At 45.8% G+C, this 12,601-nt stretch overlaps 1 protein-coding gene across 1 annotated transcript in view; it reads right to left on the reverse strand.

The window, feature by feature from the left end:
• The window catches only part of LOC124594140 (transcription factor hamlet-like), a 212,804-nt gene extending 200,834 nt beyond the window's left edge, over positions 1 to 11,970 (reverse strand). The window contains exons 1-4 of the mRNA XM_047132496.1: positions 11,942 to 11,970; positions 11,588 to 11,619; positions 11,413 to 11,474; positions 11,200 to 11,349 (exon numbers count right to left, since the gene is read on the reverse strand). Of these exons, the coding sequence (XP_046988452.1) occupies positions 11,200 to 11,349; positions 11,413 to 11,474; positions 11,588 to 11,619; positions 11,942 to 11,970 (273 nt within the window). The remainder of the gene's footprint in view (positions 1 to 11,199; positions 11,350 to 11,412; positions 11,475 to 11,587; positions 11,620 to 11,941) is intronic.
• Positions 11,971 to 12,601: the final 631 nt, after the last annotated feature.

A 12,601-nucleotide genomic window follows, 5' to 3' on the forward strand; every position in this document is an offset into this window, starting at 1 on the left:
ATCGCTCTGCTGCCGTCCGCCACCGTGCAACGAGGCTCTTCGAGTAAATACGCCGCCAGTGCTGACTGGGCCGAGCGGACGGCGACTGCGTGACTCGTGGCGAATGAACCCAATGAAGACGGCGGCGGTGGCGGCGGCGGCCATTACTGGATAAACTGCCCACTCCTGCGACCGCTGAGTGGGCCAATACACTCCACAGCCGCCACGCGATTCCGGTACTTCTTTGAAGTGGGTTGTTATCCGAGAGCGCCCAGTGAAAAATCACGTTGTTAGAAACGCGTGCCGCGCCTCGAGAACCGAGTGAATCATACGTTTCCAGAAATATAATCTTTCCTCCCCTAACGCACCACATACGGACACGGTAAAGGAGGAATTGTCTGCAGACTGGGACATGCTGTTTGTGGAAAATAAGTTGCACAAAAAATTAAACTGGTTCGCTTCTCATAGTGACGCGCGGAAAAAATTACCATTAATGGATAGGTATTGTATGAATAGGCCGCGCAATAGAATGGTCAGTAGAACCAGTGCCTAGTAAAGCCATTTGAACTCCCTGGTGTTCTTCATTGAACTACAACATTACTCGCCGCCGGCTTGATTTTAACTTTCATTTCACTCTTGGTAGTATATACGAAACTTCGCGTAATTACAGAGTCTCTCTCCACTACTTTACTGTAAGAATTCCTTGTACTGTAATTTCAGATTTAATAATTTCAGATACATTGTCTGAAGGAAGAAACGTCCATTACTTGTTACAAAGTACTTTTATTTATTCCAACGCAATTTAATTAATTTCTATCTTTTACACCCTACTCGACAAAAAAACAGAAGCACCCAGGAGGTGCAATGAGGAATTGGTACGTCGTTGGAGGGAGTTGGCATCACATCAACACACACACACACAATTCACCTAATTCCCGTAAATTCGGGGGAGGGGGCGATGAGCTCTGGCGCCACGTTCAGTCACATCCTAGATTTGTTCGATCCGTTTCAGATTTGGAACTCGCACATCAAGTGGAACTCGCCACTGTGTTCCTCGAACTACTTCATCACATCGCTGGCCTTTTGACGTGGCGCATTATCTTGCTGAAATATGCCACTGCGATAGGGAAACGTGATCGTCAAGAAGGGGTGTACGTGGTCTGCAACCAGTGTGCTAAATTCTATGGCAGTCACAGTGTCTTGCACGTTCTCCATTGGACCCATGGATTCCCACACGTGAATGTTTCTCAGAGCATAATGGAGCAGCCGCCAGCTTGTCTCCATGTTGTTGTACAGGCCTCAGGGAGCGGATCCCCTGGCAGACAACGGATTCGCACCCTCCCATCGACGAAATGAAGAAGGTATCGGGATTCGTCAGACGTGCGCCAGCGTCCAGTGCCGTGGTCAACTGCTATTTTCAGTCGTAACTGTCTGGTGTTAACATTGGAATATGCATGGGTCGTCGGTTGCAGTGGTATGTCGTTAGGAGTGTTCGGTGCACTGTATGTTCAGACCCACTTGCACCATGCCCAGCATTAAAGTCTGATGTTAGTTCCACCACAGATAGCCGCCTGTCCTGTTTCATCAGTCTAGCCAGCTTACGACGTCCGAAATCTGTAATGAGGTGTGGCCACCCAACGCCACGACGTGTGGACGTGGTTTCACCCTGGTTTCGCCACATGCTGAAGATATTCAACACAGCACTCCCTGTACAACTGATAAGTCGTGCAGTTTCCGAAATGCTCGCGCCGATCATCCGGGCCATCATAATTAGCCCTCCGCTCAGATAGATCGTGCGCCTTGCCCATTCTACACACAGACAGCGCGCTCACTGATACTACAGGCGCCGTGCGTGTGTCTGAGTTGCAGTGACTCCTCGCCAGTTGACGCTGCTATAGCCTGGATGAGTTTATATCGATAGGAAGTCCGTGGTCATAATGTGCGGGCTGATCAGTGTACATGCAGCAAAAGCAAGCCATTAATGTTTAATTTCCCATAGGAAACAGGTCAGGTGTTGAAGTGTGGAAGCCTGGAAGCAAAACGGTTAGTCTGACAGCCGTACTCCACTCAATGGTGCAGTACGCCCATGCAGCAATCATAGTTCGTCAAGTTTGTGACGTATTTGTGGGAAGACTGTTCGACACAGAGAAAAAACAACCAACACACTGATGTGTGTACATATTAAGCTACCACATATAAAAATATCTGTAATTATACCCGTTACACCATGTGTACTGAGGAGAGCTTGCTAATTGACTTAACTGAAGTTTCTAAAATTCTTCTGGAGTGTGGATCGTGCCATGCTGTGAAGTGATGCGACAACAGTTTTTCCACTGACACTAGAGGCCGAAATGTTAGCACACCATTTAACAGCATGGTGCGATCCACACTCAAAATTTTTTTATAAAAAATGACACCGGCAGTGCAAGCCCGTGAAGCTAAAACAGCAGCATGTAACAATTATTATTAAGATAATTGCTGAGTTCCCAGATTATGAGAAAGCTCTCAGGCATAATCTTATAAGAAATCAAACACAAAGCTGAGTGAAATTTCCACTTCTTCTTCTTCTTGTGTGTGTGAAATCTTATGGGACTTAACTGCTAAAGTCATCAGTCCCTAAGCTTACACACTAAGTAACCTAAATCATCCGAAGGACAAACACACACACCTATGCCCGAGGGAGGACTCGAACATCCGCCGGGACCAGCCGCACAGTCCATGACTGCATCCCTGAAGACCGCTCGGCTAATCTCGCGCGGCCTTCTTCTTCTTCTGTCTTTCTCCTGCGTCTAAGCGGGATAGGCATGATTAATTAACGGGTGGACTGATATCCTTCCTGTCGTCAAACCATTAGCCCTGGGGAGAAAGATGCGTACTACAAACAGTCTGCGTGTAGTGTTATCCACGTGGAAGAGTGCGGACGTTTTCTAAGCGTTTGCGAATAGTGTAACTGAGGCGGGACTCAGGGACTATTATTCAGCTACTAGGATGCGGGAACCGACCTGGAAACGACTTCGAGGGTGACCGACATATCCGACGGGCGAATTCGATTGGAGCAAGGCACACTGGCCAGAATTCCCGAAAGATTAAAACTGTATTGAATCTAGCACCTCTGATTATCAAGTGTTCCACGAAGGACTGACCGAAACTTAAATACTACGAATGTTTCTTCTCATCTTTCCACTTCAGTACGACCAGTACAGTTGAGACCATTCACTCACCTGTCTCTGATACGTTCCAAACAATAGAGAAGGCACTTGGAGATACCGCGACGCACGCACGCACACGGCGACACTGTGGTGGTTCCCTGTGAGCGGCCACTCGCCCCGACGAGAGGCGGCTGGTAATTGCTCGACGCTGATGAGTTTGCCGCGGTGGCCCCCGCGCCAGGGCCCTCGAGAGGAGGATAAAAATCAATTGCGACTGAGCAAGTAAGGGAGAGCCCCAGCCGCGCCCTAAGTGCTGCCACGGGGGTGTAGGCGAGAAAATGGGGGTTAATGGGGACGCCTCGCATTAAGTCAGTCAATCATTTTTGTCTCGCTTCCCTCCCCCGCTAACGACCTAAAACCTCCTCCGGCGCCACCCGACGGCCTCCCGCGCGCAGCGCCCGCCTGCCGAGCCCCGGGGCGAGCCGCGCGGAGCTGCTTAGCCGCGGCACACCGCTAAGTACGTTGTTAAGGCAATTTGGCTGTACGTCATCAATCAGGGAGTCGCGCTCCAGGCTTGAGAGCGATGCTCACGGAGTTAGTAGCATCTTTAATCAAACGGCCGAGCCCTCAGACAGCGCCCTCTTCTCTTTGTGATTTGCGGCTGGGGATGGAAGCTTCCGTGTAACACTCCCCTTAGAGGAGTTGTGTCGGCTTAGCGGTTTCGCTTGTACTTGAGTGAAACAGATGAGCATTCAAAATATGTTCGTTGTCAATAGAATCGCTCCAGATCTTACAGCACCAAAAAGCAATTTCATTTAGCCCGGCAATTTTATTGCATAATCGCGCTATTACAGTACCAACACGTACTTTTGGAACAGACTCCGCCTTTACAAAGCAAGGACAGTGATTATCGTGAGTCAGGGACGATAAATTGCAGTTCAACAAACAATGCAATTGTTACAAAATATAGCAGTTTTTTTCTTTTAATCTTACTGCGTATATCCTATAACAACTGAATAGGTCCCCCTCGGCGAAGTTATTAATGGGTTCTAAGAATTGTTTACTTTTCTGCCAAGTTTATAGAATTTTGTATGAATGCAGAGTCTCGCGGCGATAACATTGATTAAAATGTTCTCGGGTTTCTAACGGCGTCAGTTGCTTAAAACTACACGAGCTTTTGGCCAAGAACTCCTTGGCCATTGTCAAATGGTATGACTACCAGTGGGCTGTTGGTGCGCCCTTATATGCGCTAGCTGCCGGCTGTGACGTCACTGGTAACCGTGACATTGCCATATATGGGCATGTTTTGAGTCGGCGTTCTATGTGCCCTCTTCAACCGCGCGATCGCTGGATCCCACGCAGCGCTGAGCTGCAAGCCACCGTCTCTATTCAGGGTGTTTGCGGTAATTTTCATTAAACTGTCCCAGAAGCCGTTGGTGCGAGCCACGACGGAGTTATCGTCAAATTTTATGTGGTGACCGTTTTCTAACGCATGCTCAGCTGACGCAGCTTTCTCTGGATAGCGCAGGCGATAATACCTCTCATGTTTTTTCCTGCGTTGTTCCACAGAGCGCACTGTTTGCCCGATGTACTTCTGGCCACACTCACAAGGTATTTCGTAGACTCCAGGTGTTAGTAATTGACGGATTTTCGTTGGAGGCCTGAAGATTGATTTGATCTTGTGTCTTTTCAACAGGCGGCTTATCTTGCCCGACACTCTGCTGCCATTCTGTGGCTCCGTGGCTGAATAGACACGGTGGCTTGCAGCGCAGCGCTGCGTGGGATCCAGCGATCGCGCGGTTGAAGAGGGCACATCGAGCGCCGACTCAAAACATGCCCATATATGGCAATGTCACGGTTACCAGTGACGTATATAAGGGCGCACCAACAGCCCACTGGTAGTCATACCACTTGTCAATGGCCAAGGAGTGCTTGGCCGAAGGGTCGTGTAGTTTTAAGCAATTGACGCGGTTAGAAACCCGAGAACATTTTATTTTATAGAATTTTGTTTAACTCACCGTCCTACCCCGACGGTAACAGCGTTATGTACATGTGACCAGTATGTACCATCTAGTATGATCGTTTGCCAAGCATTCCCCTGTCCTTTACAACTAACATTTTAGCAAGAAAGCGAATATGTCGGTGAAGTCAGCACGATATCTCAAATTCCACATGTTTGCACAATCACCTCATTTATCAATGATCAGTACTTTGTTGATCACAATTCGAAAGAATGTTTGAACCCAAATTTCCTGCCAGTATCTCAAAAATCTTGAGTAGAGCTAGTTAGAAGAAGCTACGTCCCAGACTGAAATCACAGTACACAAGCGTAGTAGGGTAATTTTGGCACCATTTTCTCCCACACTTTCGTTTTTCCAAATAGACATTAGCACTGGAAGTCATAGGGCCATGGTAGAACTGGAAGCATTACCCATTAAAAAATTATGAACACTAGTAATCCTCGCACATCTTACCTACAGTCATAATAATAACTGGGATTACTAAATTAATTTATAAACCGACAAAGGGAGTTGCGCATATTTTGAAGCATTTGGCAAGTTTTCTGTTGGTTTTTGCGCATCGCTGCATCTTCGGTACAGTATTATTCATTACATACACATTTTGTGATTGTACAACACCACGAATAGGACGGCAGCAATTATTTCTGATATAGAGGAGGGGCATGTTTCCTATGTAATGTTTTCAAATCAAAACTGAGTGTATTTCAAGACTAATTCTCATGTCCGTTTCCACGAAAATGGGAGCGGTTACGCCTTAAACGTGAAAATGACACGCACCGAACCTTACACTAGAAATCGGAAAGTCGTCAGCTTCACCATTCGTTCCTAGTGGTAAAAAAAATTTCATCAATGGATTCTATACCCGCTGAACCCGAAATTCGCTGACATAATTCCGATGACTAGACAGGAATACATTTTGAGTATTTTGGTGTACGACACATGCAATTTCCTGTGTCTCTATATAACAATACTGACGCAGTTGTGATGCATGCTCGTGCAAAGTAAGCACTACTGATAACACGATTTCTTCCATACCTCATACAGACAGTATTTTCCATTCGTACACGAGGAATTCGTTTCCGCGTTGCATGTGTTTACGCAAAAGTACAGTGATGTGTTGGCTGTCTCTGCGTGAACAGACGAGCGTAGCGTCGTGGTGCCTGCATTCAGTGTACCCACACACCATGTGAACATCGGCCATTTCTTTGCTAGTAAAACTACGCGCACTGCTGTGTCACTGTTACCGTACAATTAACACCGCCGGAAAAAAAAGACGAGACGGAACCTAATAGTACTGAACACAAGCTTGAAGGTGAAGAGTAAAGTTGGTGTCACTGCTATCAACAGCAAGTGTCGTAACTGAAGAGAACAAGCCTGTTCACAAACGAGGTACACGGAGCATTCTGCCGACATTTGCAATATTGTGCAAATATTTTCAGTGCAATAGAGATACAAATACGAATGCGGGTAAGAAATCAAACAAAATGCAAATACTTATACTGTGTAACGAAAGTCCGGAGATAATGAGTCCCTTATACAGAAAGCCTCAGAAAATATTTATGAACAACTTCCGAAATTTTGTATGTGGAGTTTGGCTGCACTCTACATATTTTTCTTGCCATTGTACCATACGTGAGCCAGCTCACTGATTCGTATTCTCTTTTCATTCGTGCCTCAACTGGACCGTCGTAGATGTTGAAGTGGCATTGTTACAAACAGGGCCAAATTTGGTTATGACTTTCATTCTTTTGGAACCGCGCGACCGCTACTGTCGCAGGTTAGAATTCTGCCTCGGGCATGGATGTATGTGATGTCCTTAGGTTAGTTAGGTTTAAGTAGTTCTAAGTTCTAGGGGACTGATGACCTAAGATGTTAAGTCCCATAGTGACCAGAACCATTTGAACCATTTTTCATTCTTTTAATCTGGCGTTCGAAATAGTTTGTTTGGAAATCTTACAGATGGCATATGTGAGGAACCTCTATAGAAATTGGGAGGAAAGCTGGAGTTCTGTGCGATGCTGCGTGGTAATACGCGAGGTAGGCATAATACGTATATTACTAGTTCGAAAATATACAGTGGCGCAAAATTAACTAACAAAGTGGAGATGGAATGCCATTTTATCTTAGCTCCTCTTGTGGCATGCGACGGTACGGTGTGTAATGTGGAGAGGGAATTTCAGGGTATACCACAATACTGCAGAAATATACCTGCCAATAACCAAATGTAACGTAATTATTCTTGGGTGATGTTAATTTTACGACCATTCTTCGTACTTGTCTTTGTTTGACATCGAATGTGAACAATGATTCGAAATGAGGTTTTTCACATAGCCGAAGATTTACTTCATGTTAGACTGGATTCGTGATACCCTGTCAGACAGATTTAGTAACTGACGGGAAGTAATCTGGTGAAACCGAAGTGATATCTGTGGTTCCTACGGAAGTATTATAGGCCATATTCTGGTCTTAATCTATATAAACGATTTAGGAGAATATCTGAGCAGCCCTCTCACATTGTTCGCAGATGATGCCGTCGTTTGCCGTCTAGTAAAGTCATAACAAGATTAAAACGAATGTTAGTGTGATTAAGTATGATATCTTTGTGGTGCGAAAAGTAGCAGCTGGCCCCAAACAATAAAAAGTATGTTTTCCTCCACAGGAATAGTAGAAAAATTCCGTCAAATTTCCGTTATACGGTGAATTCCATTAACTAAATGCTATTGCTTCCATTGTCTGTCTGTGTACTCTCATGATAATCACTGGAAAACTGCCTCGATGACCGAAAACGGTCATGGTAATAAAAAAACGATAAAATTGCAACTGTTGCTGTCATCTGATCCCAAATACATACACTTAAAAAACACGGAAAATGTTGTGGGAAAGGCCACCTGGAAGGATGCATCAGATCTGCTAAAGAGACTGACTACACTATGCTTTCTGTCCTCTTCTTGAATCTGCTGTGCCGTACGGGATCCTTATCAGATAGGATTGACGTAAGACGTCTAGAAATTTCAAAGAAGGACACTTCGTTTTGTACCACTGTCGGCCGGCCGGTGTGGCCGAGCGGTTCTAGGCGCTTCAGTTTGGAACTACGCGACCGCTACGGTCGCAGGTTCGAATCCTGTCTCGGGCATGGATGTGTGTGATGTCCTTAGGTTAGTTAGGTTTAAGTAGTTCTAAGTTCTAGGGGACTGATGACCAGAGATGTTAAGTCCCATAGTGCTCAGAGCCATTTGAACCATTTTTTTGTACCACTGTCAAATAGGGGAAGAGTGTCACAGATATGTTAAGCGAGTTGGACTGGCAATCATTAGCACCAACCGTTTGTCATTGTAGCGAGATCTTTTCACAAAAATTCAGTTACCAGTTTTGTCCTCCGAATGCGAAAATATTTTGTTGACTCCCATGTAGATATGGAGGAATGACCATAGAAACGAAATAGGATAAATCAGAGCCCGCACTGAAAGATTTAGGTGTCCATCCTTCCCCCCCCCTCCCCCCTCCCCACCGCCACGTGCCATTCGAGAGTGTAACGATGGAGTAAGAATCGGAATGTGATTCCATGTGTTCTCTGACAAGCATTTAACTGTGAACTGAAGAGCAATCATTTAGTTCAACAGATAGAAGTGCAGTTTGAATCCAACTGAATTGTATTCCAGAAAAGAATTTAGGTCTACACAACGATAACATACAGGGTAGATTAAAAAATGTATACAAGTTTTAAAATTGGCTACACAAACTATATGCTTTGCAATCACAATGGATATGGGTTGAATGTGAAGTACAGTGGGTGAGCAACAGATGGCAGTAGTGATGTGACGCGCCAATGACAGTGTGCGAAGTGAGGCCCTGATGGAAACACGAGTGACGTTCGAGCACCGAAAAAGTATTTTCACATGATACAACTAGATGTTCGATACCATCACTGAAGTGCAACGACACTGGAGGCAACAACATGTAACTGAACCACCAACACGCGTAAGCATCGCTCTCCTTCGCAACAAGTTGGAGACTGTCGCAACAATTATGGCTGTGCATGAGGGAAGACCAGGCTGACCACGCACCAGACATGAAGAGTCTTCTGCTCATGCATTATATGCATTCACACGCCCACCAAATAAATCAACATAACAATACGCACGTGAAATAGGCGTGAGTAGGACAAGGGTAAGTCGTATTTTGCACAGAGTAAAATGGAAAATTCACTTTCCGCAGTAGTTACACGCAATGAATGACGACGACCAAGACAAAAGAAGTTAGTTTAATGAATGGTTCGTCACGCAGGTTGACCATTCTGCTAATTTCGTTTTCAAAATGGTGTGGTCTGATGAGGCGCAGTTTAAATTAAAGGGAACAGTAGACAGACATGAAGGTGTGTACTGTGCCCCGGGAAATAAACATGTGTATCAAGACACAATGGAATTAAAGTGGGAACTGATTTGTTTCAATTGGGCGAGCTGAAAATTTGTGCCGGACTGGGAGGCGCATGACTTCTGCTTACTACGTAGATACAGTGACCACTGCGCCATCCGGACACAGTGGTCAACACAACCGCACGAGTACCCTTGCACGCCTCCCGTCAGACCGAAATTCTCAACATAATACCACACACTATCAATGAAGTGCCCGTGTTCATTAGCCTCATGATTCGCGGTATCTCGCCGATTCCCATAAGAGTTCGAGCTCTGTGTGCACCTGCTATGAATGGTTCACCGGGAGTCATCGCCGTAATTATATATGTAGTGTCTGTTCTTTAAGACATGTCCGAAGGAACAGACACCACATACACATGATTATGTTGAGCGGACAGTCAACGCTCCGGGACTTAATGTCTGGTGCGGCTTATCATCAAGGTGACTGATTGGATCTTTTGTTTTCGAAGGTACGATTACTGGCAGGAATTACCTGGGAATGCTGGACTCATTAATTTTAGCATCAATTCGTGCTCTGTTTGGTGATGAACCTCTTTTCATCCAACAAGAGTCGCTCCACCCCATTCTCATAGGGAAGTGCGCGCCTATCTGGGTAACAATGCACTGGGTCTTTGTATAGGAGGAAGGGATTCCATCGAGCACCCCGCATGTTCCTCTAACTTGACAACCCTTTACTTTTACTTGTGGGGCCCCATGAAGGACGTAGTGTGCAGCAGGGAGCCACGTACAGTAGAAAAGCTGCATCACGAAATTAAAACGGCTTGTCAAGCGAATCCTGTAGCTATTCTGGAAGATACCGGGTGATCAAAAAGTCAGTATAAATTTGAAAACTGAATAAATCACGGAATAATGTAGATAGAGAGGTACAAATTGACACACATGCTTGGAATGACATGGGGTTTTATTAGAATCAAAACAATAGAAACGTTCAAAAAATGGCCGACAGATGGCGCTTCATCTGATCAGAATAGCAACAATTAGCATAACAAAGTAAGACAAAGCAAAGATGATGTTCTTTACAGAAAATGCTGAATATGTCCACCATCATTCCTCAACAATAACTGTAGTCGAGGAATAATGTTGTGAACAGCACTGTAAAGCATGTCCGGACTTATGGTGAGGCATTGGCGTCGGATGTTGTCTTTCAGCATCCCTAGAGCTGTCGGTCGATCGCGATACACTTGCGACTTCAGGTAACCCCAATAATCGCACGGACTGAGGTCTGGGGACCTGGGAGGCCAGGCATGACGAAAGTGGTGGCTGAGCACACGATCATCACCAAACGACGCGCGCAAGAGATCTTTCACGCGTCTAGCAATATGTTTTTTTTTTTTTTTTTTTTTTTGTTCTAATCAAATCCCATGTCATTCCAAGCATGTATGTCAATTTTTACCTCTCTATCTACATTATTCCGTGGTTTATTAAGTTTTCCAATTTATACTGACTTTTTGATCACCCGGTATATTACACCGTGCTCAGAAATGTTTGGAGGAGGTGGTTTGGAGTTTAAATACTTCCTGTAGTTGTTTCACTTTGAGTGACTGTAATACTGGTGATAATCTTCATCAAAGACGCAGTTTTCAAATACTCCGGGGAAGGATGAGCGGCAGGACTTACCTCCCAGGCGAGGCGGTGGTCGGCGGGCTGCGGCAGCCACTTGCCCAGGAAGGGCCCGTAGCGCGCCCCGCGCGGCAGCGCCTGGCGCGCCCACACGCCCGCCCCCGCGCCGCGCACCTCCAGCTCCGGGGGCGGCAGCAGCAGCGGCGGCTGGGGCGGCTGCGGCTGCGGCGGGGCCGGCGGCGATTGGCCGGCTTCTCCTCGCGCACCCGCGCTGGCGCTGCCGCCGCCGTCCGCGGCGCCCCCGCACTCCGGCTCGCCGTCCTCGCTCGCGCCTGCAACACACCGCCACACCGCCGCTCAGCATCTCCCTGCTTACTGCGGCCGCCAGCTGACACTCCACGGCGGAAACAGTGCTCCAGAGTTACGACAAATCTGCGGCACCAACCTGTAGCTGGTCCTGAAAGCGTAAGAAGTACACTAAAAACAAACACCAGTAGTCAAGTCATTTTAATTCAAGCATGCTCTATTCCGACTCAGCTGCGAGATAGGAAACATTCCATGTACAATGTTGACGTCCCAGGCGTTCAAATGGTTCAAATGCCTCTGAGCACTATGGGACTTAACTGCTGAGGTCATCAGTCCCCTAGAACTTAGAACTACTTAAACCTAACTAACCTAAGGACATCACACACATCCGTGCCCGAGGCAGGATTCGAACCTTCGACCGTATCGGTCGCGCGGCTCCAGACTGGAGCGCCTAGAACCGCTCGGCCACCCCGGCCGGCAGTCCCTGATGTACACTGTTTTCTGCACAGGTGTTCTTGTCATTTTGGAAGAATTTGTAGACATCCTTCTCAGTCAAAATTATAATTTTTATAGTATAGGCGTAATGTGTAATAAGTAACAAAATCTGTAATAATAATAATAATAATAATAATAATAATAATAATAATGACAGTATGTATACCAATGATTACAAAGAATTTCGTGCCACGTTGGTGACGAATGAGAATAGTGACATCTAACAGAAACGTGGGACAACACTACAGAAGGAATCAAAGTGGGGCAAGAATTTGACTGGTCAAAGAAAGAGAGTAAAGTAATAGGATGAGATTAATAGGTGAGGTGGAAGGGAGAAAAGGTAAATTTATTTTGACATTTCACTGTAGGGAATGGTGGGCACAAGGCTGTGTGGTCATTTGCAGTTGTAAATAAATTAGCTTCTACGCAGCCCGTGGAGCAAAGAACAGTATTTTATTACATCTCGGTGCCCTTGTAGATTAAGGTCCACTCGTTTTACCATCGACGTTTATTTGTACCGTCAGGAAGTGGTTGATGTTTGTAGAGACTGAATATACACACTTCGACTCAAAATGGGTCTAAACTAAAACGAAAGTTGACTGCGAACATCACACGATGACATTTAACACATATTAATGTAGAAATATTATTCTATTAA

This window comes from Schistocerca americana, chromosome 2, assembly GCF_021461395.2.
Source record: "Schistocerca americana isolate TAMUIC-IGC-003095 chromosome 2, iqSchAmer2.1, whole genome shotgun sequence".
Taxonomy (NCBI): domain Eukaryota; kingdom Metazoa; phylum Arthropoda; class Insecta; order Orthoptera; family Acrididae; genus Schistocerca; species Schistocerca americana.